Below are 25,361 nucleotides of genomic sequence, written 5' to 3'. Positions count from 1 at the left end.
AACCAGTGATATGTGCAAGGTGATAAAGGCACCAGCCAATCAGCTCCAATATGTAAATTAACCGTTAGGATCTGATTGGCTGGTGCCTTTATCACCTTGCACATATCACTGGTTTATCACTTCCTTATGCCTTCTCCAGGTTAATATATCTGCCCCATTATTAGCAGTTGCTCCTGTGGTTTATGATATTCTTTCAGTATTTAGCAAACAGAAGTACACTTAGTTTACCATAGTTTATGACTGTACTGCTTAAGCAATCTATAAGTGGCATTAGCGGTATGATCCCTATTGCTGGCACTGGCAACCCAGCAAAACCTTTCCAGATTCAGAGCTTTGTGGAATTTCTGCCGAGTTAAAGCACAGCGCACACGCACAGGTGGCCGCCATGCATGCGCCTTAGTCCGCAGCTTGTCGCCGGCAGAGTTAGACTGCCGGTGACTCAGGAGAGGGCGCCACGAAGGAGCTAGACGGTGCTGGATAAGTGATGATAAATATTGGCAGCACAGTCATAAGTATCACAGTGATACTAAACGAAGTATGCCGCCAGTAATTAGTTTTGTTAATTGAACGGTGTGTAACCTCCTGTAGGACCTGTACCCATGGTTCCTACTGTTTCTGTGTTCTCCAATTAGCTACATGAGAAATTGTAATATTAATACAGGAATCCCATTTTAGACATAGGTAGACTACCCCTGGCCGCTCCTTTGCTATGTAATTACAGTGTGATTTTCTCTTCTGGATCTCTAGCTGTCCTCAGTGCGGTGGTTTAGTGTGAAGGATCCATTTTACATGACGACACAAACCCCTTAGCTAGTTACCGCAATCCTATATTTAGCAAACAGTGGTAAGAATAAAAAGGTGGAATTATGTGAAATTTATTTACGCACAATGTAATCGTATACATACAATATCCCAGCGGATGGGATACCGGTGGTCATGTGACCAACACCGGCATCCCAAAGCAGAGAATCCTGACGGGTTGGGTAAGTATGTGTACCCTCCACCCTAACCCTAACGCTCCATTCCTGCAGCCTAGCCCTAACCTCCCCTGGCAGCCTATCCCTAACACTCCCCGCCACCTAACCCAAACCCTGCAGCCTAACCCTAACCTCCCTGCACAGCCTAACCATAACCCTTACAACCCGTGCAGCCTAACTCTAACCCTCCCCTGGCAGCCTAACTCTAACCCTCCCCTGGCAGCCTAACCCTAACCTTCCCGCACAGCCAATCCCTAACCCTCCCAACCCCTGCAGCCTAACCCTCCCCGCACAGCCTAACCCTAACCTCCCCGCACAGCCAATCCCTAACCCTCCCAACCCCTGCAGCCTAACCCTCCCCTGGCAGCCTAACCCTAACCTCCCCGCACAGCCAATCCCTAACCCTCCCAACCCCTGCAGCCTAACCCTCCCCTGGCAGCCTAACCCTAACCTCCCCGCACAGCCAATCCCTAACCCTCCCAACCCCTGCAGCCTAACCCTCCCCTGGCAGCCTAACCCTAACCTCCCCGCACAGCCAATCCCTAACCCTCCCAACCCCTGCAGCCTAACTCTAACCCTCCCCGAGGGTGCCTAACCCTAACTCCCCACTCCCCGCCGCCTAACCCTAACCCTCTATTCCTGCAGCCTAACCTCCCCGCACAGCCTAACCCTAACCCTCTCCGTGGGTGCCTAACCCTAACTCCCCCAAACCCCCCCCCCCCCGCCCCGCCGCCTAACCCTAACCCTCTATTCCTGCAGCCTAACCTCCCCGCACAGCCTAACCCTAACCTTCAATTCTTGCAGCCTAACCCTAACCTCCTCACACAGCCTAACCCTCCCAACCCCTGCAGCCTAACTCTAACCCTCCCCGTGGGTGCCTAACCCTAACTCCCCCAAACCCCCCCCCCCCCCCGCCCCGCCGCCTAACCCTAACCCTCTATTCCTGCAGCCTAACCTCCCCGCACAGCCTAACCCTCCATTCCTGCAGCCTAACCCTAACCTCCCTGCACAGCCTAACCCTCCCAACCCCTGCAGCCTAACTCTAACCCTTCCGTGGGTGCCTAACCCTAACTCCCCCAACCCCCCCCGCCCCGCCCCCTAACCCTATCCCTCCCCTGGCAGCTTAAACCTAACCTCCAATAACTGTACTTTGTGTTTTAAATATAATGTCCTGTATCACAATGACTCTCCTCTTACCCCCGCAGCTTATAGGCTGGGGGCATATTAAACTGATGTAATGAAACTCATTTTGCAGCTCTGGATGTCGCAGCCACTTACTGTCTGTGCAGTCACCCAGTGTGTACCTCCAGAATGATAGTATATGTGTGTGTTTGTCACCTTTCTTGTCCTCTGACTGTAGTCTGAGCTTTTGTCGCCGGGAAAGCCTGCTGCTAAGGAAGCTAAGCTGTTGGGAATGGCAGCCGTGCCTAGGAAGGTAGAACCCGCTCACTGTGCTCTGCCATGCTTGTTCCATTTGCTTTCCCTGATGAAGTGCAGCGAGAGGATCCCATGCACGCATCTGCACCTGTCTATCCATTCCATGGCTGGGGTGTGTCTGCGTCACTGAGTGAGCCTCGGCACTGCATCCATTGTGCACCTGCTAAATACCAGTGTATGTTTTGCATCTGCTGACACTGCCGTTCATTTGGTATAAAGCGCCCTGCAACGAGCAGGTTTTATGTCCCAAAACTGCCGAGTAGCAACCACGAAATGAAGAAGTCATCCTACATAGTGTAGTCATAAACTGAGAATGCCCCCAGTGCCAGCAATGTACGAGCTCACGGAGGTACTTTCTAGTCATTTATGAAGCACCGGTGACGACATTCGGCATCTGGGTTGCCTCAGGTCTACCTGTGTTTTCTAGGATTTGAGATTAATCACTCGGGACTGTTTGTTTAAGGTATAAAAATGCTTATCTCCACCATATGTGTGTGCGCTTCCACACACACACACACACACACACACACACACACACACACACACACACGTAAGACCAGCGCTAACCTTGTTTGTCGGCACTTAAGAGCCAGTTTGAACTTTTTCAAGTGAGATTAGACACTAGAGAGACTTTAAGAAGAGCTTCCGGTAAACGTCGTCTATATAGATGTCCGTGATACAACTTGGGCCCTTTCTGCAATCTCAGTATTCTTCAAGCAGAGGTTATATAATCCAATCGGCTGACTCGGGCCTATGTTTGACTTGTCCGTTTTCTTTGTGGGTCATGCCTCAGTGATGTCTTTTGGTTCTTAATGAGTTGATAGGCCGTACATTGGGTCAGCCCACGGAAACAAAAAGGATAACGTCTAAATAAAAATACAATGTGTGCCTTCTGTCGCTTTCTAAAGGAGGCCTGTAAATCAATCCCCTCTCGCTCTAGAAGTCTGGTGGTGGTGTTGCTTTTATCCCAAATTGTTCTTATGGCAACCCTCTACATTTATGAAGATGTACAGCAGTCTTCAGCATATAATGTAAAATAGAACTCAGTGATAGATTGTAAGATTTCAGGGACAAACCACTTACTGGCATCAACAGAAACACTGAAATATTAGTGGTAATCTAAATTCTGTTACAGGCTCCTTGTCTCCTGGCCTGATATGTTGAGCCTGTGTATTACACTATACGTAAATGAATACTGTTACTACATCATACAGTGGACTAACTATCCGATGGGTACACTCCCACGATTAGTAGTTAAGCTGGATCTTCCCTGCTATGGTGGTCATTCTGAGTTGTTCGCTCGCTAGCAGTTTTTAGCAGCCGTGCAAACGCTATGCCGCCGCCCACTGGGAGTGTATTTTAGCTTAGCAGAAGTGCAAATGAAAGGATCGCAGAGCTGCGGCAATTTTTTTTGTGTGCAGTTTTAGAGTAGTTCAGTACCTACTCAGCGCTTGCGATCACTTCAGACTGTTCAGTTCCTGTTTTGATGTCACAAACACGCCCTGCGTTCGCCCAGCCACGCCTGCGTTTTTCCTGGCAGGCCTGCGTTTTTACGAACCCTCCCTGAAAACGGTCAGTTGCCACCCAGAAACGCCCACTTCCTGTCAATCGCTCTGCGGCAAGCAGTGCGACAGAAAAGCTTCGCTAGACCCTGTGTGAAACTACGTAGTTTGTTGTATTAGTACGTCACGCGTGCGCTTTGCGCGGCATGCGCAGAAGTGCCTTTTTTTGCCTCATCGCTGCACAGCGAACGAATACAGCTAGCGATCAACTCTGAATGACCACCTATGTACAGTATTTGATTACTACTGCAATGACCATTTACGCTCTCCTAAATATTTGTTCCCACTCACAAGTTGGCTGTCTCCACTATGTAGATTAGCAGTGTCCAGTTTAAGGTGTTTATTATAAATTTATAGAAACGTACTGTTCTCATAACTAGAGCAGGGCTTGCTGGCCACTTTTTCATGCAGAACTTATGTTCTTCTGAATTTCTGAATGAATGTTCTCTCCAGCTCATTATGTGATTATATCTTACACGTAACCTTGGAGTATGTGCAGAGAACAGAATTTGTCGTATACGAGAACTTCACTAGCGTCATTATATATGTTGGTGTTTTTTTAGTCTAATTGTGACTGGCAAATGCTTGTAATTTCCCATTTGTCATTGAAGCCTCACGGCTGTAACCACATATTTCATATGCTTCACAATGGCCTCATCTTCTCCAGATTTGAGTGGTCAATCACAGCTAAGACACACGAGCCATTTGCTTCTATACACCGTGCAATATATCACCAGTATCTGAGTAAATCTGTTTGTTGTGGCACCTGCCAAGTACTTGGCTGTGCGGTGCTCTAGGTAACGGGGAATGCGAAGTTGGTATGACCCTCCATATCCCTCTGTCACAACAGGCCGAGGAGAGACATGGCAACATTGAGGAGAGGTTACGTCAGATGGAATCGCGGCTGGAAGAGAAGAACCAGGAGCTACAGCGGGTAAGACTATACAGGTCAAATATAATACAGTTTTGCATCTCTGTATGAAAACATAAATTTACTGAGATAAAGGGACTGCTTCTGAGCTGTGAGCAAAGCCAAAAAGAGTAAGTAACACCGTCGCAAAACCATGCTACACTGCAGGTAGGGTAGATTTAAATTGTGCAGAGAGATTTAGATTTGAGTGGAATGTGTCCAAACTCCAATGTAAATTGCAGTGAAAAAATAAAGCTGCCCAGTATTTGTGGGCTGCATGCAAAAGCAGACAGTATTTATCCCACTTGCAAAAACTTTTCTTTTATGTGTTTGCACCATACTTGCCTACCTGACCCTCTCCATGAGGGAGAAAATGCTCTGTTCCTGGACTTTCCTGGTAATGTATGATTGCCATCACCTGTGGTGAAACACCTTTCTTATCAATTAACTAGTTCACCACAGGTGATGGCAATCATACATTACCAGGAAAGTCCAGGAACAGAGCATTTTCTCCCTCATGGAGAGGGTCAGGTAGGCAAGTATGGTTTGCACCCGTTAAATCGCAACTTGGTTGTTCCTGATAAAAAGTTACTTCTATTTCTTTGCTCCAACATCAGGCCCAAAATGTGATAAAATTGTATTTGTTCTGTAGCAGGCTTTATTTGAACGCTATCATTGTTCTTGAGAAATAAAAGTATGTCAACCACACTTGATATACAAAGAAATATATCTTGACACTAATACCCCTTTCAGACATGCTCTAAATTCCCGGGTTTTTACACATGAACGCGCATCAACCCGGGAATTTGGTATGTCTGAAAGGCACCGACCCGGGAATGTGATCCGGGTCGCCAACCCTGCAATTGACCTGGGTTTTTCCCGGGTTTTTCTTCCCGGGTTGGCTTCCCGGGTTAAGTCTGAAAGGCGCGACCCGGGAATTTGCTCTCTGGCTGCATGAAAAAGGTTTTCATTGGTCAGAAAGGGCCGCCTGATGCCTGCTGATGACCTCATACGCTCATAATTATGAGTACATCATGCACCTTGGTCTTATGATTATCTCGTTTGTATTTTTCACTGCAATACCGCAGCACTTATTTTTTAATGTAGAACAGGGGTCTTCAACCATTGCCCTGCAGCTGTTATGGAACTACACTTCCCAGCATTTTCTGCCACCGTTTAGCATGGGCTAAAATCTAAAATGTGGATGGGCATGCTGGGAACTGAAGGTTTAAGACCCTTGTGATACACCATGCCCTTCGGCAAAACTACTTTTTTGCACTGCAATACAGCAGCACTTTTATGTTATGGCTAAAGTGGGTGTAATGCGCCTGTCATTCCTAAAAAGTTTTTGTACTATACCATATATGTCCTCATAATTGGGAGGATCTCATTAAAGATGCAAAAGATGTGCACACACGTTTTACAAGTTGAAAAAAAACTTTTATTCTTTCTAAAATAAACATTTTTGGAAAAGAAAAACTGGTGTTCGATTTATTGGTATATAAATATGAAATTACTGTATTCCTAACATGGAATTTAATAGCCTGCCCCCCCCCCCCCCCCCCCTTTGCATGACCTCATTATTAATTATGTGCCTGCAAACCGTCCCCTTAAAATGATGATACTGCCTTAAAAACTGAAAAATCCAGCTTATGTCTGAAAGGGGCCAACCCGGGAATTTCCCGGGTCTGTGGTGTAGTATGAAAGGGGGTCTGAAGAAAAACCCGGGTTTTTGCTGGAGAGAAAATACCGGGACTTGAGGAGGGTAATTCCCGGGTCATATGTCTGAAAGGGGTATTAAAGTCTTAAACATCAGATATCCGCCACAATCAAATCCTCATTCTTTCACCTGAGGAACATAGCCGAATCAAGCACTTAATTCACTCAGGTGATCTGCCAAGAGTCATACATGCATTTGTATCATCTCGATTAGACTACTGTAATGGCCTCTACCTTGGTCTCCCAGCAAAAGAATTGCACTTTTATACAGCTGGTGCAAAACACAGCTGCCAGGCTGTTAACCAACCAGCCCCGCTTTAGCCACATAACACCCATCCTCTACTCCCTTCACTGGCTGCCTGTACGATGGCGAATCATCTTCAAGATTGGCTTACTGAGCTTCAAAGCACTACATGACCAGGGCCCAAGGTACCTGAAGCAGCTTCTGATCCCATACTGCCCCACTCGATTACTGCGATCTGTAGATGAAGGACTTTTAGCAGTACCTAGAATCTCCCGTAATTCATCTGGGGGTCGAGCTTTTAGTCATGGAGCTCTGACTCTATGGAACTCACTTCCCCGCACAGTGCGAGAGGCCCCAACTATAGAATCCTTCAAAAGTAGACTCAAGACTTTCCTGTTTACTCAAGCTTTTCCATAATGTCCCTTTCTCTAACGTCCTAAGTGGATGCTGGGGACTCCGTAAGGACCATGGGGAATAGCGGCTCCGCAGGAGACTGGGCACAAAAGTAAAGCTTTAGAACTACCTGGTGTGCACTGGCTCCTCCCCCTATGACCCTCCTCCAAGCCTCAGTTAGATTTCTGTGCCCGAACGAGAAGGGTGCACACTAGGTGGCTCTCCTGAGCTGCTTAGTGAAAAGTTTAGTTTTAGGTTTTTTATTTTCAGTGAGACCTGCTGGCAACAGGCTCACTGCATCGAGGGACTAAGGGGAGAAGAAGCGAACTCACCTGCGTGCAGAGTGGATTGGGCTTCTTAGGCTACTGGACATTAGCTCCAGAGGGACGATCACAGGCCCAGCCATGGATGGGTCCCAGAGCCGCGCCGCCGGCCCCCTTACAGAGCCAGAAGACAGAAGAGGTCCGGAAAATCGGCGGCAGAAGACGTCCTGTCTTCAACAAGGTAGCGCACAGCACTGCAGCTGTGCGCCATTGCTCTCAGCACACTTCACACTCCGGTCACTGAGGGTGCAGGGCGCTGGGTGGGGGCGCCCTGAGACGCAATAAAAACACCTTGGATGGCAAAAAAATGCATCACATATAGCTCCTGGGCTATATGGATGCATTTAACCCCTGCCAGAATACATAGAAAAACGGGAGATAAGGCCGCCGATAAGGGGGCGGAGCCTATCTCCTCAGCACACTGGCGCCATTTTCCCTCACAGCTCCGTTGGAGGGAAGCTCCCTGGCTCTCCCCTGCAGTCACTACACTACAGAAAGGCTTAAAAAAGAGAGGGGGGGCACTAATTACGCGCAGTATTAAAGATACAGCAGCTATAAGGGGAAAAACACTTATATAAGGTTATCCCTGTATATATATAGCGCTCTGGTGTGTGCTGGCAAACTCTCCCTCTGTCTCCCCAAAGGGCTAGTGGGGTCCTGTCCTCTATCAGAGCATTCCCTGTGTGTGTGCTGTATGTCGGTACGTTTGTGTCGACATGTATGAGGAGAAAAATGATGTGGAGACGGAGCAGATTGCCTGTAATAGTGATGTCACCCCCTAGGGGGTCGACACCTGAGTGGATGAACTGTTGGAAGGAATTACGTGACAGTGTCAGCTCTGTATAAAAGACAGTGGTTGACATGAGACAGCCGGCTACTCAGCTTGTGCCTGTCCAGACGTCTCATAGGCCGTCAGGGGCTCTAAAGCGCCCGTTACCTCAGATGGCAGATATAGACGCCAACACGGATACTGACTCCAGTGTCGACGGTGAAGAGACAAATGTGACTTCCAGTAGGGCCACACGTTACATGATTGAGGCAATGAAAAATGTTTTACACATTTCTGATAATACGAGTACCACCAAAAAGGGGTATTATGTTCGGTGAGGAAAAACTACCTGTAGTTTTCCTGAATCTGAGAAATTAAATGAGGTGTGTGATGATGCGTGGGTTTCCCCCGATAACAACTGATAATTTCTAAAATGTTATTGGCATTATATCCTTTCCCGCCAGAGGTTAGGGTGCGTTGGGAAACACCCCCTAGGGTGGATAAAGCGCTCACACGCTTGTAAGGGCTCTACCCTCTCCTGAGATGGCCGCCTTTAAGGATCCTGCTGATAGAAAGCAGGAGGGTATCCTAAAATGTATTTACACACATACTGGTGTTATACTGCGACCAGCAATCGCCTCAGCCTGGATGTGCAGTGCTGGGTTGGCGTGGTCGGATTCCCTGACTGAAAATATTGATACCCTAGATAGGGACAGTATATTTTTGCCTATAGAGCATTTAAAAGATGCATTTCTATATATGCGTGATGCACAGCGGAATATTTGCCGACTGGCATCAAGTCTAAGTGCGTTGTCCATTTCTACCAGTAGAGGGTTATGGACACGACAGTGGTCAGGTGATGCGGATTCCAAACGGCATTTGGAAGTATTGCCTTATTAAGGGGAGGAGTTATTTGGGGTCGGTCTTTCAGACCTGGTGGCCACGGCAACAGCTGGGAAATCCACGTTTGTACCCCAGGTCGCCTCTCAACAGGAGAAGACGCCGTATTATCAGGCGCAGTCTTTTCGTGGACAAGCGGGCAAAAGGTTCCTCATTTCTGCCCCGTGACAGAGGGAGAGGAAAAAGGCTGCAGAAATCAGCCAGTTCCCAGGAACAGAAACCCTCTCCCGCCTCTGCCAAGCCCTCAGTATGACGCTGGGGCTTTACAAGCAGAATCAGGCACGGTGGGGGCCCGTCTCAATGAATTTCAGCGCGCAGTGGGCTCACTCGCAAGTAGACCCCTGGATCCTTCAGGTGATATCTCAGGGGTACAAATTGGAATTCGAGACGTCTCCCCCTCGCCGTTTCCTAAAGTCGGCTTTACCGATGTCTCCTTCTGACAGGGAGACAGTTTTGGAAGCCATTCACAAGCTGTATTCCCAGCAGGTGATAATCAAGGTACCCCTCCTGCAACAGGGAACGGGGTATTATTCCACACTGTTGTGGTACCGAAGCCGGACGGCTCGGTGAGACCGATTCTAAATCTAAAATCTTTGAACACTTACATACAGAGGTTCAAATTCAAGATTGAGTCACTCAGAGCAGTGATTGCGAACCTGGAAGAAGGGGACTACATGATGTCTCGGGACATCAAGGATGCTTACCTTCATGTCCAAATTTACCCTTCTCACCAAGGGTAACTCAGGTTTATGGTACAGAACTGTCACTATCAGTTCAGACGCTGCCGTATGGATGGTCCACGGCACCCCGGGTCTTTTACCAAGGTAATGGCCGAAATTATGATATTCCTTCGAAGGAAGGGAATTTTAGTTATCCCTTACTTGGACGATTCCCTGGGAACAGTTGGAGGTCGGTGTAGCACTATCTCAGGTAGTTTTGCGGCAGCACGATTGGATTCTCAATATTCCAAAATCGCAGCTGGTTCCGACGACTCGTCTTCTGTTCCTAGGGATGATCCTGGACACAGTCCAGAAAAAGGCGTTTCTCCCGGAGGAGAAAGCCAGGGAGTTATCCGAGCTAGTCAGGAACCTCCTAAAACCGAGCCAAGTCTCAGTGCATCAATGCACAAGGGTTCTGGGTAAAATGGTGGCTTCCTACGAAGCAATCCCATTCGGCAGATTCCACGCAAGAACTTTCCAGTGGGACCTGCTGGACAAATGGTCCGGGTCGCATCTTCAGATGCATCAGCGGATAACCCTGTCACCAAGGACAAGGGTGTCCCTCCTGTGGTGGTTGCAGAGTGCTCATCTTATAGAGGGCCGCAGATTCGGCATTCAGGACTGGGTCCTGGTGACCACGGATGCCAGCCTGCGAGGCTGGGGAGCAGTCACACAGGGAAGGAATTTCCAGGGCTTATGGTCAAGCCTGGAGACATCACTTCACATAAATATCCTGAAGCTAAGGGCCATTTACAATGCTCTAAGCTTAGCAAGACCTCTGCTTCAAGGTCAGCCGGTGTTGATCCAGTCGGACAACATCACGGCAGTCACCCACGTAAACAGACAGGGTGGCACAAGAAGCAGGAGGGCAATGGCAGAAGCTGCAAGGATTCTTCGCTGGGCGGAAAATCATGTGATAGCACTGTCAGCAATTCCGGGAGTGGACAACTGGGAAGCAGACTTCCTCAGCAGACACGACCTCCACCCGGGAGAGTGGGGACTTCACCCAGAAGTCTTCCACATGATTATAAACCGTTGGGAAAAACTCGACAGGTATTGCGCCAGGTCAAGGGACCCTCAGGCAATAGCTGTAGACGCTCTGGTAACACCGTGGGTGTACCAGTCAGTGTATGTGTTCCCTCATCTGCCTCTCATACCCAAGGTACTGAGATTGATAAGATGGAGAGGAGTAAGCACTATATTCGTGGCTCCGGATTGGCCAAGAAGGACTTGGTAACCGGAACTTCAAGAGATGCTCACGGAGGATCCGTGGCCTCTACCTCTAAGAAGGGACCTGCTCCAGCAAGGACCCTGTCTGTTCCAAGACTTACCGCGGCTGCGTTTGACGGCATGGCGGTTGAACGCCGGATCCTGAAGGAAAAAAGGCATTCCGGATGAAGTCATCCCTATCCTGATCAAAGCCAGGAAGGATGTAACCGCAAAACATTATCACCGCATTGGCGAAAATATGTTGCGTGGTGTGAGGCCAGTAAGGCCCGACGGAGGAAATTCAACTGGGTCGATTCCTACATTTCCTGCAAACAGGAGTGTCTATGGGCCTGAAATTGGGGTCCATTAAGGTTCAAATTTCGGCCCTGTCAATTTTCTTCCAAAAAGAACTAGCTTCAGTCCCTGAAGTTCAGACGTTTGTAAAAGGGAGTACTGCATATACAGCCTCCTTTTGTGCCTCCAGTGGCACCTTGGGATCTCAATGTAGTTTTTGGGTTCCAAAAGTCACATTGGTTTGAACCACTTAAATCTGTGGAGTTAAAATATCTCACATGGAAAGTGGTCATGCTGTTGGCCCTGTCCTGGGCCAGGCGCGTGTCAGAATTGGCGGCTTTATCCTATAAAAGCCCTTATCTGATTTTCCATTCGGACAGGGCGGAATTGAGGACTCGTCCTCAGTTTCTCCCTAAGGTTGTTTTCAGCGTTTCACCTGAACCAACCTATTGTGGTGCCTGCGGCTACTAGGGACTTGGAGGACTCCAAGTTGCTAGACGTTGTTAGGGCCCTAAAAATATATGTTTCCAGGACGGCTGGAGTCAGAAAATCTGACTCGCTGTTTATCCTGTATGCACCCAACAAGCTGGGTGCTCCTGCTTCTAAGCAGACTATTGCTCGTTGGATTTGTAGTACAATTCAGCTTGCACATTCTGTGGCAGGCCTGCCACAGCCAAAAATCTGTAAATGCCCACTCCACAAGGAAGATGGGCTCATCTTGGGCGGCTGCCCGAGGGGTCTCGGCTTTACAACTTTGCCGAGCAGCTACTTGGTCAGGAGCAAATACGTTTGTAAAATTCTACAAAATTGATACCCTGGCTGAGGAGGACCTGGAGTTCTCTCAATTGGTGCTGCAGAGTCATCCGCACTCTCCCGCCCGTTTGGGAGCTTTGGTATAATCCCCATGGTCCTTACGGAGTCCCCAGCATCCACTTAGGACGTTAGAGAAAATAAGAATTTACTTACCGATAATTCTATTTCTCGTAGTCCGTAGTGGATGCTGGACGCCCATCCCAAGTGCGGATTGTCTGCAATACTGGTACATAGTTATTGTTACCAAAAAAAATAAAAAATCGGGTTATTGCTGTAGTGAGCCATCTTTTCTAGAGGCTCCTCTGTTATCATGCTGTTAACTGGGTTTAGATCACGAGTTATACGGTGTGATTGGTGTGGCTGGTATGAGTCTTACCCGGGATTCAAAATCCTTCCTTATTGTGTACGCTCGTCCGGGCACAGTATCCTAACTGAGGCTTGGAGGAGGGTCATAGGGGGAGGAGCCAGTGCACACCAGGTAGTTCTAAAGCTTTACTTTTGTGCCCAGTCTCCTGCGGAGCCGCTATTCCCCATGGTCCTTACGGAGTCCCCAGCATCCACTACGGACTACGAGAAATAGAATTATCGGTAAGTAAATTCTTATTTTTAGTATCTTCATGCTTCTGTATTTTATGAAAAGCTGTTCTGTACTTCATTATTTTCTGTACTATATTATGCTATGTATCTGTTAAGCGCCTTGAGTCCTATTGGAAAGAGAGCGCTATATAAAATAAAATTATTATTATTATTATTATTATTATTATTATTATTATTATTATTATATCTATGTTCCAGATTTCTTCCCCCCCCCCCCTCTAAAATGCTTGTGGATATAAATGTACGGAGAGAGTGTAAAAGCAAGAACTTCATGCAGCGCCTGTTGGAACAGGCCACAACCCTATATAACAGCTGCAATTGGTGTAATTACAGTGGCATACATATAACTATAATGATATCAAAATTGCACATAAAAGTACAAAATATTATCTAACGGCAACATAAGCTGCAAATATATATCCTAGTCCTAGATCAGCACTGATTTTCATTTGCTAGTAGCCTTTATTAAAATACATATATAAAATACATACATAGTATATTCTATAATAGATACATATGAACTAAATGAAGTAATAGTTTAGGCTGACCAATAATCCTGCAGACAGTGCCCATACGGAACTCTTGTGTAGAGAAATATCCCAAAAGATTTGAACCATTCTATTATACAGTTGGGACTCGACAACTTTTGGGATATTGTTTGTTTCTCCGCACATTCTAAACTATTGCTCCATTCTGTCATATGTAACGGTTACAGAATATATATTGATTTATATTTGTTTTGATAAAAGCTGCTAGCAAATTAATATGTATGCTTTCTGTTACTTTGATATATACTGTATATTCTGCAGAAGGAGGCGTTCCCATAAATACTTTGTACTTTTATGTACAGTTTTGAATGTTACATTAGTGGTAAGTACTGTATGTAATTGTTTAATAAAACTAATTGTAGCTTTTACATTGGTTTATGGTCCGTTCCAGCAAGCACTGCCTGAATTTCCTGTTTTCAGATTATTTCCTTTTTCTTTGCGGGCTGCAGCTGTTGGACAGTAATGCACCAATTTAGTTAACTCTGCTGGTGTGCTCAGATATTTTTGATTTATGGCTGTAGTCCGGAAAATAGGCGATTTTTTTTTAAAGAAGTGGTCAATCCAGTCACCATCCACAAGCAAAGGGCAAATCTAATGGTCAGACTGGTTTTAAATCCACATATATCTTATGGCCATACATTTTTGTCCTCAGACACCGGTGCCAAATAGCCCCTCTCTGCCCGCCAGGGCCCAGGCAATTTGGCTTCTTTTCTCTCAAAATGAGGATACTATACGCACAATTGAAACTACTGGATTTGTACCACTGTGTGCGACTGAGTCTAAATCTGCGTAAGAAGGGCGCCGATGTGAATAGCCTCCGCTTTTCTCACGCCAGGTTCCATTTTACTTCACCTGCGAACTTTGTACGTGTGTAAAATCAATTCCTTCGCGTGTAACTTCACAGCCCAGCACAGGGAGTCTTGCGCCATATAGCGTATAGATGTTTGAGGACACATCTGTGTGGCCTTTTAAGGAGGCACTTACAAGACCTGAACTTGGAAGATGAAAAGCGCCATTCAGTATAATTTGCTCTTACAGTCCCCTGGAAAGGATGATATTCTTTAAAATAATTTGTCTGCTTACGCAATTCTTTTTCTTACTCATTACTACCTTTGTGCCATGTACTTATATCCACAATCATTTTATTACTTCTACATGTCTTTAAGAAAGATCTCAAAATATAGCTGCATCAAAATGAAAAACGTATATGCCCTTATTTATCAATGAGTGATAAATTTCACTGTGTGATGAATTGCACCGGCCAATCAGCTTCTCACTTCCATGTCACAGGCTGGGTTTGAAAAATGACAGTTAGGAGCGGATTGGCTGGTGCAATTTATCACTCACAGTGAAATGTATTACTCATTGATAAATGAGCCCACTAATTTTAACGTTGATGTTATTTTGATCACTGATACCTGCTCTGGGTATATATAGACTCTCCAATATGAATGTTTTGATAACGTGGCACTAATTCTGTTTTATTGTATCTGGTTTATATCTGGACGTGCTGTAGTTTTTGTGTTTTCTTCTTCTGTGATTTGTTCCGGAGAGGCGCTAGACTTAAATGTCTCAAACTTAAGGTCATCACATACCAACCAGTGTCCTCCTCCCTTCCAAGCTGTTAAATGTGACACTGCAGACGCCTATTAGCACCATTGCTAAAATTAGAGGTCTAAATATGTTCGTGGCTAATCTTAAGCAGCATGTGAAAACAACAGAGCTGTCCGAGCGGCAGTCTTACATAACCAGTAGAGCTTTTACACTTATTTCTTCATCTTAACAATACCAGGCCCGACAGAGGGAGAAGATGAACGAAGAACACAATAAGCGCCTGTCTGAAACGGTGGATAAACTTCTGTCCGAGTCCAACGAGCGGCTGCAGCTTCATCTGAAGGAGAGGATGGCGTCTTTAGAAGATAAGGTAATGCCTGTGTGTCTGGGATGTTCTGACCTCTGTACGGAACACATGATGATTCTGTGCTATATTTGGGGTTTAACCTCGTTCGTCATCTGTAACACCGTGCTTTGTTTGGGGGTAAGGTTAATAATTTTCCACCATTTACTTTTGTTTAAATCACCCTCCCTTGTCCGCTATGTTACTCTGGTGGGGTCAGAAAATATTTTGAATAGCGGCCATCGTTCAGTTACAACCAGTCTGACGAGGCCTTGTGATTGGGTACTCAGGGCTTATAGAGACAGGACAGGCTGATGGTGATAATAGTAATTGTCCTCCTAATGTATTTTGTATAGCGTCACCAGAGTAAATATCCGTACAGGGAAAATCACCTACATCACCGGTATACCAGCGGCGCTATGGTGCTTCCATTGGGATCACGGTGTCTGTGTTGTGACCGCCAGGATGCCCAATGAACGGTTTGCTGACCGCATACCGTCCATCTTAGTGTGGGAAGTGGTGGTTGCGGTAGAGGTCAATGGTTTTATAATGACAGGTGTTTTAGTTGCTGACTGCTCAAAAATCGTCATGCTTTCCCCAGTCTGTACAAGACCTTACCCACCATTCTCTGTTACTGATTTGTTTTAGGTCATGAGCAATGTTTCCAATTTTGTGCTAAAATTCATGTAGTATTTTTTATGTCTGAGGAGCTAAACTCATCTCACATGGGGGTATATTCAATTGAAGACGGATCCATTCCGACATGCATTTGTCGGAATGGATCCGACAAGGGCTATTCAATGACCGTCTCAATCCGACTTTAAAAAAAGTCGGAATGAGATGAGGGAGCTGAGAGGAGGAGACGGGTGAGAGCAACGTTGTAGGAGGATGTGGCACCGCCGCCAGACCTCATGGCAGCGTCCACCCTGCTCCAGCAAGCGAGACCTCTGGCTGTACCACATCCTCCTGCATATGCTGTGCTGTAGCTGCTGCTCTCCTCCGTCTCCCCGCGGCTCTCCCCCCATCTCCCCACTGGTCTCCCCCCTCTCCTCCTCTCAGCTCCCTCATTCTAATCTGACTTTTTTTAAAGTCTGATTGAGATGGTTGGAAACGGCCAAAACCTGTCGGATTTGGCACCGTTTCCGACACAAGCACGCGGATCGGCAGCTATTCCGCCGATCCACGTGCTTTCCGACAAGTCGAATTCCCCGACTTGTCGGATAAACGAACCGGGGATTGAATAGGTCGGAACCCCTTCCAACCTGCAAAAGTCGAAAACTGCCGTCTTTCCGACAAGACGGCAGTTTTGACTTAAATTGAATATACCCCATGATGTCTACGTGAGCAGCGGTGGAATAAAAGTATAGTCCTGTGTTAATATGACGTGGCTTTTGCTGGAATAATGTCATTGTATTTCTGTATTCCCCAGAATGCTCTGATAAGAGATGTAGAATCTGCAAAGAAGCTCATTGATGAAATACAACATGAGAAGGTCAGTGCCTGAAGGAACCTGACTTATGGTCCAGCTGCAGTCACTAATTTATTATATCACCAAAGGCCCCTTCATACTGTGCGTGTGTGTTTTTGTAATTGTTTGTACACCCACATGCAGATAGGAAACCGAGTAAGCAGGAGACACATGACAAATGCCGGTGACTCCAGTACAGAGATCTGGTATAAAGCAGGTCAGGGAGAGAAAAGTAAAATAGATCACAAATATAAGAGACTTGATATAAAAGTGTAACATAAGTATCGGTGGAGCAATCCGCAGGATTGGTATGGAGTAGGTCAGATAAGGGGATCCGGTCTGAAGATCGACCGTGTCTAGGTTGACAATGTTTAGGCCGACCACTATATGTCGACAGTCACTAGGTCGACAGGGTTTCTGGGTCGACATGTTCTAGGTCGACATGAGTTTCATGTCAAAAGGTCGACATGAGTTTTTTTAAAACATCTTTTTACAAAAAAACTTTTTCATGCTTAACGATCCACACTGACTACGTTTGGGAATAGTAACCTGTGCCGAACGCAGCGAGGCACCTTGCCCGAAGTTTGCTCGCCATGCGAGGGGACATGGTGCACTAATTGGGCTTCCCGATCACTGTACAGAGAAAACCTTTTGACCTGATGACCTAGAAACCCTGTCGACCTAGTGACTGTCGACCTAGACACTGTCGATCTAATGATCCACACCCCAGATAAGACAAACCGTAAAGTAGAAACTGAGATAACTGTATCACAGACTGGTAAAAAAACGAGCACATAGCAGCTTACTCTATACGTATGGCTATCGTGTACAGAAACCCCATTCAGTATGAGAACAACAAAACTAGTACCCGAAGGCGCCATCCTGGCCCCTGCAACAGAAAATACAAAAAATAATGGGGGCCTATACCAACAGGATAAAAAGAAACCTAGAATGTGACGGCAGATAAGAACCACTTGGCCCATCTAGTCTGCCCCTTTTTTATCCTTTAGGTAACCTCAACCCTATTTGATCCTTAGTACTTTGTAAGGATATTCATATGCCTATCCCAAGCATGTTGAAAACTCCAATAAAAAGGATCAGTGTATTTCTTCATAAGAAATATAAATAGACGATATTAGGAACCGGGTTACTTGAACTGCCTCAATTACCTGCCACAATTACCAGACCACTAAAAAAAAAAAAAAAGTAACAAAAGAAATTGATCACACAGTAGCCAATATCTCACTAGAACATGGGAAGTAAAGTATTAGACTAAACAACCACTCCTAGTCCCCCCCCACACTGTATCACATACCCCTATCTTATAGCACACTAGGATCCCCAAACAGAGCCCAACCCCCTCTCCCCCCAACTAAGCTACACTACATAACACCCAGCTCAAGAAAATGAGGACAATTACACCTGCGTACCCTAAGACCATGGTGCATCCAGCCTAGGATAAATAGGCAATGGTGAGATTTCTAAGAGTAATAAACTAAAACATTGCAACCGATTTATAACATTTAGACAAGTGATAAAAACTAGGAGGGTAGAATCACGGACTAAAGACTAAACCCTCAGACAAGAAAAGGAGATACAGTAATACATATTCAAATTGTACAAGCAAATACAACTAATAAAATTATAGACAGGCAGATGGAATGAAGCACAGGTAACAAGTGAACTCAAGCCATTTATGGAGGATTATCCCACTCCAGGGTCCGCAGTTCACGGCAGGCTCCAACCCCTGCAAACCCCCCCCCCCACTGGAGATTGTGCAGATATCTCTTGTACATAGATAAAATGGGGACAAGACTCTCAGCCGCCCACGGGGAAATCCTGAAAGCTCGCGACCAACAGCCACTCAGTATATTCTATTGTGGCCCTGGTTCTGGCAATAGTACCATGGAGCATAGAATGTAGAATTTCAACTTTAAACTTGGTCGGAGGATCTCTGAATGGAAGGAACTGTGTAGATGTAAGGTCCGTGCAATGGCTGAAGAAAGTCAAACCCATATCTCCTATAAATCGGGATCCCAGGGACTGCTGGGGATAATATCTGTTCCCCTTTACTGGGCAAACTAGCTAAACGAGGAATATCATGGTGGAGGAGTCATGCAAGAGCAGCAGTGTTATCCGGGCACGCTACCCTCCAAGATGCCAAGTGGTCAGCCGGCCAATGACCGGAATATTACAGTCCTTGAGAATGGAAACCATCTTCCGGTCAATCTCCTTGCGAACGCCTGTGCGAATATATCCTTTGCACAAACCCGTCGCTGAATGGTGATCACCTTTGCAGCCGTCTGTCGCGCCTGCACAGTTCGGAACATACGCATGTGCAATTCGGATCTGATCGCCCGCTGTGCAAAAATGCACAGCAACTATCTGAATTACCCCCTGGTCCCTGCGCTGTACAGGCCACCTGATTGCGCCATCTTGGATGCGGATTTCTGTTCCTATGCAGCTTCTGCTGGAACACCTGGTTCTCCAGTCTGTTTTTGTGCTACTGGTTTTGCTGGATTACTCTGGACATTTTTGGGGACACAAGGAACGGTTTGTACCCTTCTTGCTGCTTCCCTTACTTCCTGAGAGTCCTGTTTAGCGCTACCCTCTGGATTTTTGTTGCAGATACTAACCACCTGCTACGGTTCCCTTCTGCTATGGCTGTACCTTTGGTGGGTATAATGGAATGACTCCTTCAAGCCATTACTGACTCAGGAAGGAGGGTGGCAGCTCAGACCGTGGACCTGCGTACATAGGACTGCTGCAGCTCAGAAATGTATATTTGTGGGTGTCCACTGACCATTTTCAGGGAATGTCTGGAAAAACGCAGGCGTGTCCAAGCGTTGGGAGGGTGTCTGACGTCCGTTCTGGCCCCGAACAGCCTGATGTGATCGCGTCGGCAGAGTAAGTCCTGGGCTGCGCAGAGACTGCACAAAATTAGTTTGTACAGCTCTGCAACACATGCGATATACTATCTGATCGCAGGACAGCAAAAATCGCTGTCTAGCGATCAGATCTGAATTTCCCCCTAGGACAGATGGAGCAGCACATCAGCAATGGGTCCCAAGAAGTTCGTCCACCAGCTGGAGCTGACAAGCTCCGTGAGAAACCCGCAGCAAACAGCAAGGAGCTAGGCAGGGTAGCAGCAGAATCGATGCACCGTCATCTGGGACAGGAGCTGGCCCCGAGGCAGCACAGAGTGACGGGGCAAAGCACACTGGAGACTGGCACGTCAAAAGCACCCTCCAGGCATCCGGAGAGGATCTGCAGGATATAACCGTACAGGACAATTCCGTCTGTATTCAGCAATTGTCACTACCACGATTATTAACAATCCAGTTAAAAAGAAACAAAAAACCTCTGGACCTGTCATTTCGGGTAACACTGTCCAGGAGCATAAAATGTCTTTCAGATTTTCTAAACGCTCCTCCAGATTTACTGACGCTGCACATGTGCACGGTATTCGTTTCCGATACTGAGGATCTTTTTGTAATTTGGTGCATATAGGGGCCAGATTGCTGTCGCCTAGTGAAGTACTAATTAGCATTTTGCAGGAGATTTTGTGGAATATGCATTTGGCACATTGCAACACAGCTCCGATATTTCAACTCAAGTGGAAACTGAAATGGAAACAACAACGAGCTTGTTACTGTGTGTGCCCCATACCTGTCATTTGAGAAAAGAAAAAATTCTCACTTTCTCAATATTATGTTCCTCTTATCACTTGTTCTAGAGTTTTTCTGTTGTGGGACAGTGTCCAATTGTTACACACCTTGATTAACCTTGGGACTGTAGAGTCTTTGCCGCGCACGTTTCCTGTTGTCTGATACATTAGTGTCCTGAAAAGCCATGTGCATTATAATTCTCTCGTTTTAATTAGCCAGTGGAGGAAACTGCTATTGGTTTGAGCCTACAAACTGCCATAAATGGCACCTCCTCCTATTGGGTATTAGACTTCACATAAAGGAACACAATCATCCAGATAAATAGAATTAACTAATTCACACCATGCAAAATGGATTTCCCATGATTACAATTCACATTTGAATCTCTCTCTCTCTCTCTCTCTCTCTCTCTCTCTCTCTCTCTCTCTCTCTCTCTCTCTCTCATTTATTTATTTATTTATTTTTATATATATATTTCTCTGACGTCCTAAGTGGATGCTGGGGACTCCGTCAGGACCATGGGGATTAGCGGCTCCGCATGAGACAGGGCACAAAAGTAAAAGCTTTAGGATCAGGTGGTGTGCACTGGCTCCTCCCCCTATGACCCTCCTCCAAGCCTCAGTTAGATTTTTGTGCCCGGCCGAGAAGGGTGCAATCTAGGTGGCTCTCCTAAAGAGCTGCTTAGAGTAAAAGTTTTGTTAGGTTTTTTTATTTTCAGTGAGTCCTGCTGGCAACAGGCTCACTGCATCGAGGGACTTAGGGGAGAGAAGTGAACTCACCTGCGTGCAGGATGGATTGGCTTCTTAGGCTACTGGCCACCATTAGCTCCAGAGGGAGTCTGAACACAGGTCTCACCCTGGGGTTCGTCCCGGAGCCGCGCCGCCGACCCCCTTGCAGATGCCGAAAAGTGAAGAGGTCCAGAAACCGGCGGCAGAAGACTTTTCAGTCTTCATAAGGTAGCGCACAGCACTGCAGCTGTGCGCCATTGTTGTCAGCACACTTCATAGCAGCGGTCACTGAGGGTGCAGGGCGCTGGGGGGGGCGCCCTGGGCAGCAATGATAGTACCTTATTCTGGCTAAAAATACATCACATATAGCCCCTGGGGGCTATATGGATGTATTTAACCCCTGCCAGGTCTCAGAAAAACGGGAGAAGAAGCCCGCCGAAAAGGTTGCGGGGCCTATTCTCCTCAGCACACAGCGCCATTTTCCCTCACAGAAATGCTGGTGGGAAGGCTCCCAGGCTCTCCCCTGCACTGCACTACAGAAACAGGGTTAAAACAGAGAGGGGGGGCACTTATTTGGCGATATGACTATATATATTAAAATGCTATAAGGGAAAAACACTTATATAAAGGTTGTCCCTGTATAATTATAGCGTTTTTGGTGTGTGCTGGCAAACTCTCCCTCTGTCTCCCCAAAGGGCTAGTGGGGTCCTGTCCTCTATCAGAGCATTCCCTGTGTGTGTGCTGTGTGTCGGTACGTGTGTGTCGACATGTATGAGGACGATGTTGGTGAGGAGGCGGAGCAATTGCCTGTAATGGTGATGTCACTCTCTAGGGAGTCGACACCGGAATGGATGGCTTATTTAAGGAATTACGTGATAATGTCAACACGCTGCAAGGTCGGTTGACGACATGAGACGGCCGGCAATTAGTACCTGTCCAGGCGTCTCAAACACCGTCAGGGGCGTTAAAACGTCCTTTTACCTCAGTCGGTCGACACAGACACGGACACTGACTCCAGTGTCGACGGTGAAGAAACAAACGTATTTTCCTTTAGGGCCACACGTTACTTGTTAAGGGCAATAAAGGAGATGTTACATATTTCTGATACTACAAGTACCACAAAAAAGGGTATTATGTGGAGTGTGAAAAAACTACATGTGGTTTTTCCTGAATCAGATAAATTAAATGAAGTGTGTGATGATGCGTGGGTTTCCCCCGATAGAAAATTATTGGCGGTATACCCTTTCCCGCCAGAAGTTATGGCGTGTTGGGAAACACCCCTTAGGGTGGATAAGGCGCTCACACGCTTATCAAAACAAGTGGCGTTACCGTCTCCAGATACGGCCGCCCTCATGGAGCCAACTGATAGGAGGCTGGAAAATATCCTAAAAAGTATATACACACATACTGGTGTTATACTGCGACCAGCGATCGCCTCAGCCTGGATGGGCAGCGCTGGGGTGGCTTGGTCGGATTCCCTGACTGGAAATATTGATACCCTTGACAGGGACAGTATTTTATTGACTATAGAGCATTTAAAGGATGCATTTCTATATATGCGAGATGCACAGAGGGATATTTGCACTCTGGCATCAAGAGTAAGTGCGATGTCCATATCTGCCAGAAGATGTTTATGGACACGACAGTGGTCAGGTGATGCAGATTCCAAACGGCACATGGAAGTATTGCCGTATAAAGGGGAGGAGTTATTTGGGGTCGGTCCATCGGACCTGGTGGCCACGGCAACAGCTGGAAAATCCACCTTTTTTACCCCAAGTCACATCTCGGCAGAAAAAGACATAGTCTTTTCAGCCTCAGTCCTTTCGTCCCCATAAGGGCAAGCGGGCAAAAGGCCAGTCATATCTGCCCAGGGATAGAGGTAAGGGAAGAAGACTGCAGCAGGCAGCCCATTCCCAGGAACAGAAGCCTTCCACCGCTTCTGCCAAGTCCTCAGCATGACGCTGGGGCCGTACAAACAGGTGCGGTGGGGGGTCGTCTCAAGAGTTTCAGCACGCAGTGGGCTCACTCGCAAGTGGACCCCTGGATCCTACAAGTAGTATCCCAGGGGTACAGATTGGAAATTCGAGACGTCTCCCCCTCGCAGGTTCCTGAAGTTTGCTTTACCAACGTCTCCCTCCGACAGGGAGGCAGTATTGGAAACAATTCACAAGCTGTATTCCCAGCAGGTGATAATCAAAGTACCCCTCCTACAACAAGGAAAGGGGTATTATTCCACACTATATTGTGGTACTGAAGCCAGACGGCTCGGTGAGACCTATTCTAAATCTGAAATATTTGAACACTTACATACAAAGGTTCAAATCAAGATGGAGTCACTCAGAGCAGTGATAGCGAACCAGGAAGAAGGGGACTATATGGTGTCCCTGGACATCAAGGATGCTTACCTCCATGTCCCAATTTGCCCTTCTCACCAAGGGTACCTCAGGTTCGTGGTACAAAACTGTCACTATCAGTTTCAGACGCTGCCGTTTGGATTGTCCACGGCACCCCGGGTCTTTACCAAGGTAATGGCCGAAATGATGATTCTTCTTCAAAGAAAAGGCGTCTTAATTATCCCTTACTTGGACGATCTCCTGATAAGGGCAAGGTCCAGAGAACAGTTGGAGGTCGGAGTAGCACTATCTCAAGTAGTTCTACGACAGCACGGGTGGATTCTAAATATTCCAAAATCGCAGGTGTCTCCGACGACACGTCTGCTGTTCCTAGGGATGATTCTGGACACAGTCCAGAAAAAGGTGTTTCTCCCGGAGGAGAAAGCCAGGGAGTTATCCGAGCTAGTCAGGAACCTCCTAAAACCAGGAAAAGTGTCAGTGCATCATTGCACAAGGGTCCTGGGAAAAATGGTGGCTTCTTACGAAGCGATTCCATTCGGCAGATTTCACGCAAGAACTTTTCAGTGGGATCTGCTGGGAAAATGGTCCGGATCGCATCTTCAGATGCATCAGCAGATAACCCTGTCTCCAAGGACAAGGGTGTCTCTTCTGTGGTGGCTGCAGAGTGCTCATCTACTAAAGGGCCACAGATTCGGCATTCAGGACTGGGTCCTGGTGACCACGGATGCCAGCCTGAAAGGCTGGGGAGCAGTCACACAAGGAAAAAATTTCCAGGGAGTGTGATCAAGTCTGGAGACTTCTCTCCACATAAATATACTGGAGCTAAGAGCAATTTACAATGCTCTAAGCTTAGCAAGACCTCTGCTTCAAGGTCAGCCGGTATTGATCCAGTGGGACAACATCACGGCAGTCGCCCACGTAAACAGACAGGGCGGCACAAGAAGCAGGAGGACAATGGCAGAAACTGCAAGGATTCTTCGCTGGGCGGAAAATCATGTGATAGCACTGTCAGCAGTGTTCATTCCGGGAGTGGACAACTGGGAAGCAGACTTCCTCAGCACGACCTCCACCCGGGAGAGTGGGGACTTCATCGGGAAGTCTTCCACATGATTGTGAACCGTTGGGAAAGACCAAAGGTGGACATGATGGCGTCCCACCTGAACAAAAAACTGGACAGGTATTGCGCCAGGTCAAGAGACCCTCAGGCAATAGCTGTGGACGTTCTGGTAACACCGTGGGTGTACCAGTCGGTGTATGTGTTCCCTCCTCTGCTTCTCATACCTAAGGTACTGAGAATTATAAGACGTAGAGGAGTAAGAACTATACTCGTGGCTCCGGATTGGCCAAGAAGGACTTGGTACCCGGAACTTCAAGAGATGCTCACAGAGGACTCATGGCCTCTGCCGCTAAGAAGGGACTTGCTTCAGCAAGTACCATGTCTGTTCCAAGACTTACCGCGGCTGCGTTTGACGGCATGGCGGTTGAACGCCGGATCCTAAGGGAAAAAGGCATTCCGGAAGTGGTCATTCCTACCCTGGTCAAAGCCAGGAAGGAGGTGACCGCACAACATTATCACCACATGTGGCGAAAATAGGTTGCGTGGTGTGAGGCCAGGAAGGCCCCACGAAGAAATTTAAACTCGGTCGATTCCTGCATTTCCTGCAAACAGGAGTGTCTATGGGCCTCAAATTGGGGTCCATTAAGGTTCAAATTTCGGCCCTGTCGATTTTCTTCCAGAAAGAATTGGCTTCAGTTCCTGAAGTCCAGAAGTTTGTCAAGGGAGTACTGCATATACAACCCCCTTTTGTGCTCCAGTGGCACTGTGGGATCTC

At 47.0% G+C, this 25,361-nt stretch overlaps 1 protein-coding gene across 10 annotated transcripts in view; it reads left to right on the top strand.

The window, feature by feature from the left end:
• Positions 1 to 25,361, top strand: part of PPFIA1 (PTPRF interacting protein alpha 1) — a 143,693-nt gene that overhangs the window by 76,116 nt on the left and 42,216 nt on the right. For all 10 annotated transcript variants that reach the window (XM_063944131.1, XM_063944132.1, XM_063944136.1 and 7 more), the window contains exons 10-12: positions 4,827 to 4,910; positions 15,207 to 15,338; positions 16,741 to 16,803. In XM_063944131.1, the coding sequence (XP_063800201.1) occupies positions 4,827 to 4,910; positions 15,207 to 15,338; positions 16,741 to 16,803 (279 nt within the window). The remainder of the gene's footprint in view (positions 1 to 4,826; positions 4,911 to 15,206; positions 15,339 to 16,740; positions 16,804 to 25,361) is intronic.

The sequence above is a fragment of the Pseudophryne corroboree genome, chromosome 11 (genome assembly GCF_028390025.1).
Source record: "Pseudophryne corroboree isolate aPseCor3 chromosome 11, aPseCor3.hap2, whole genome shotgun sequence".
NCBI lineage: Eukaryota > Metazoa > Chordata > Amphibia > Anura > Myobatrachidae > Pseudophryne > Pseudophryne corroboree.
This window is presented reverse-complemented; position numbering and strand designations above follow the sequence as displayed.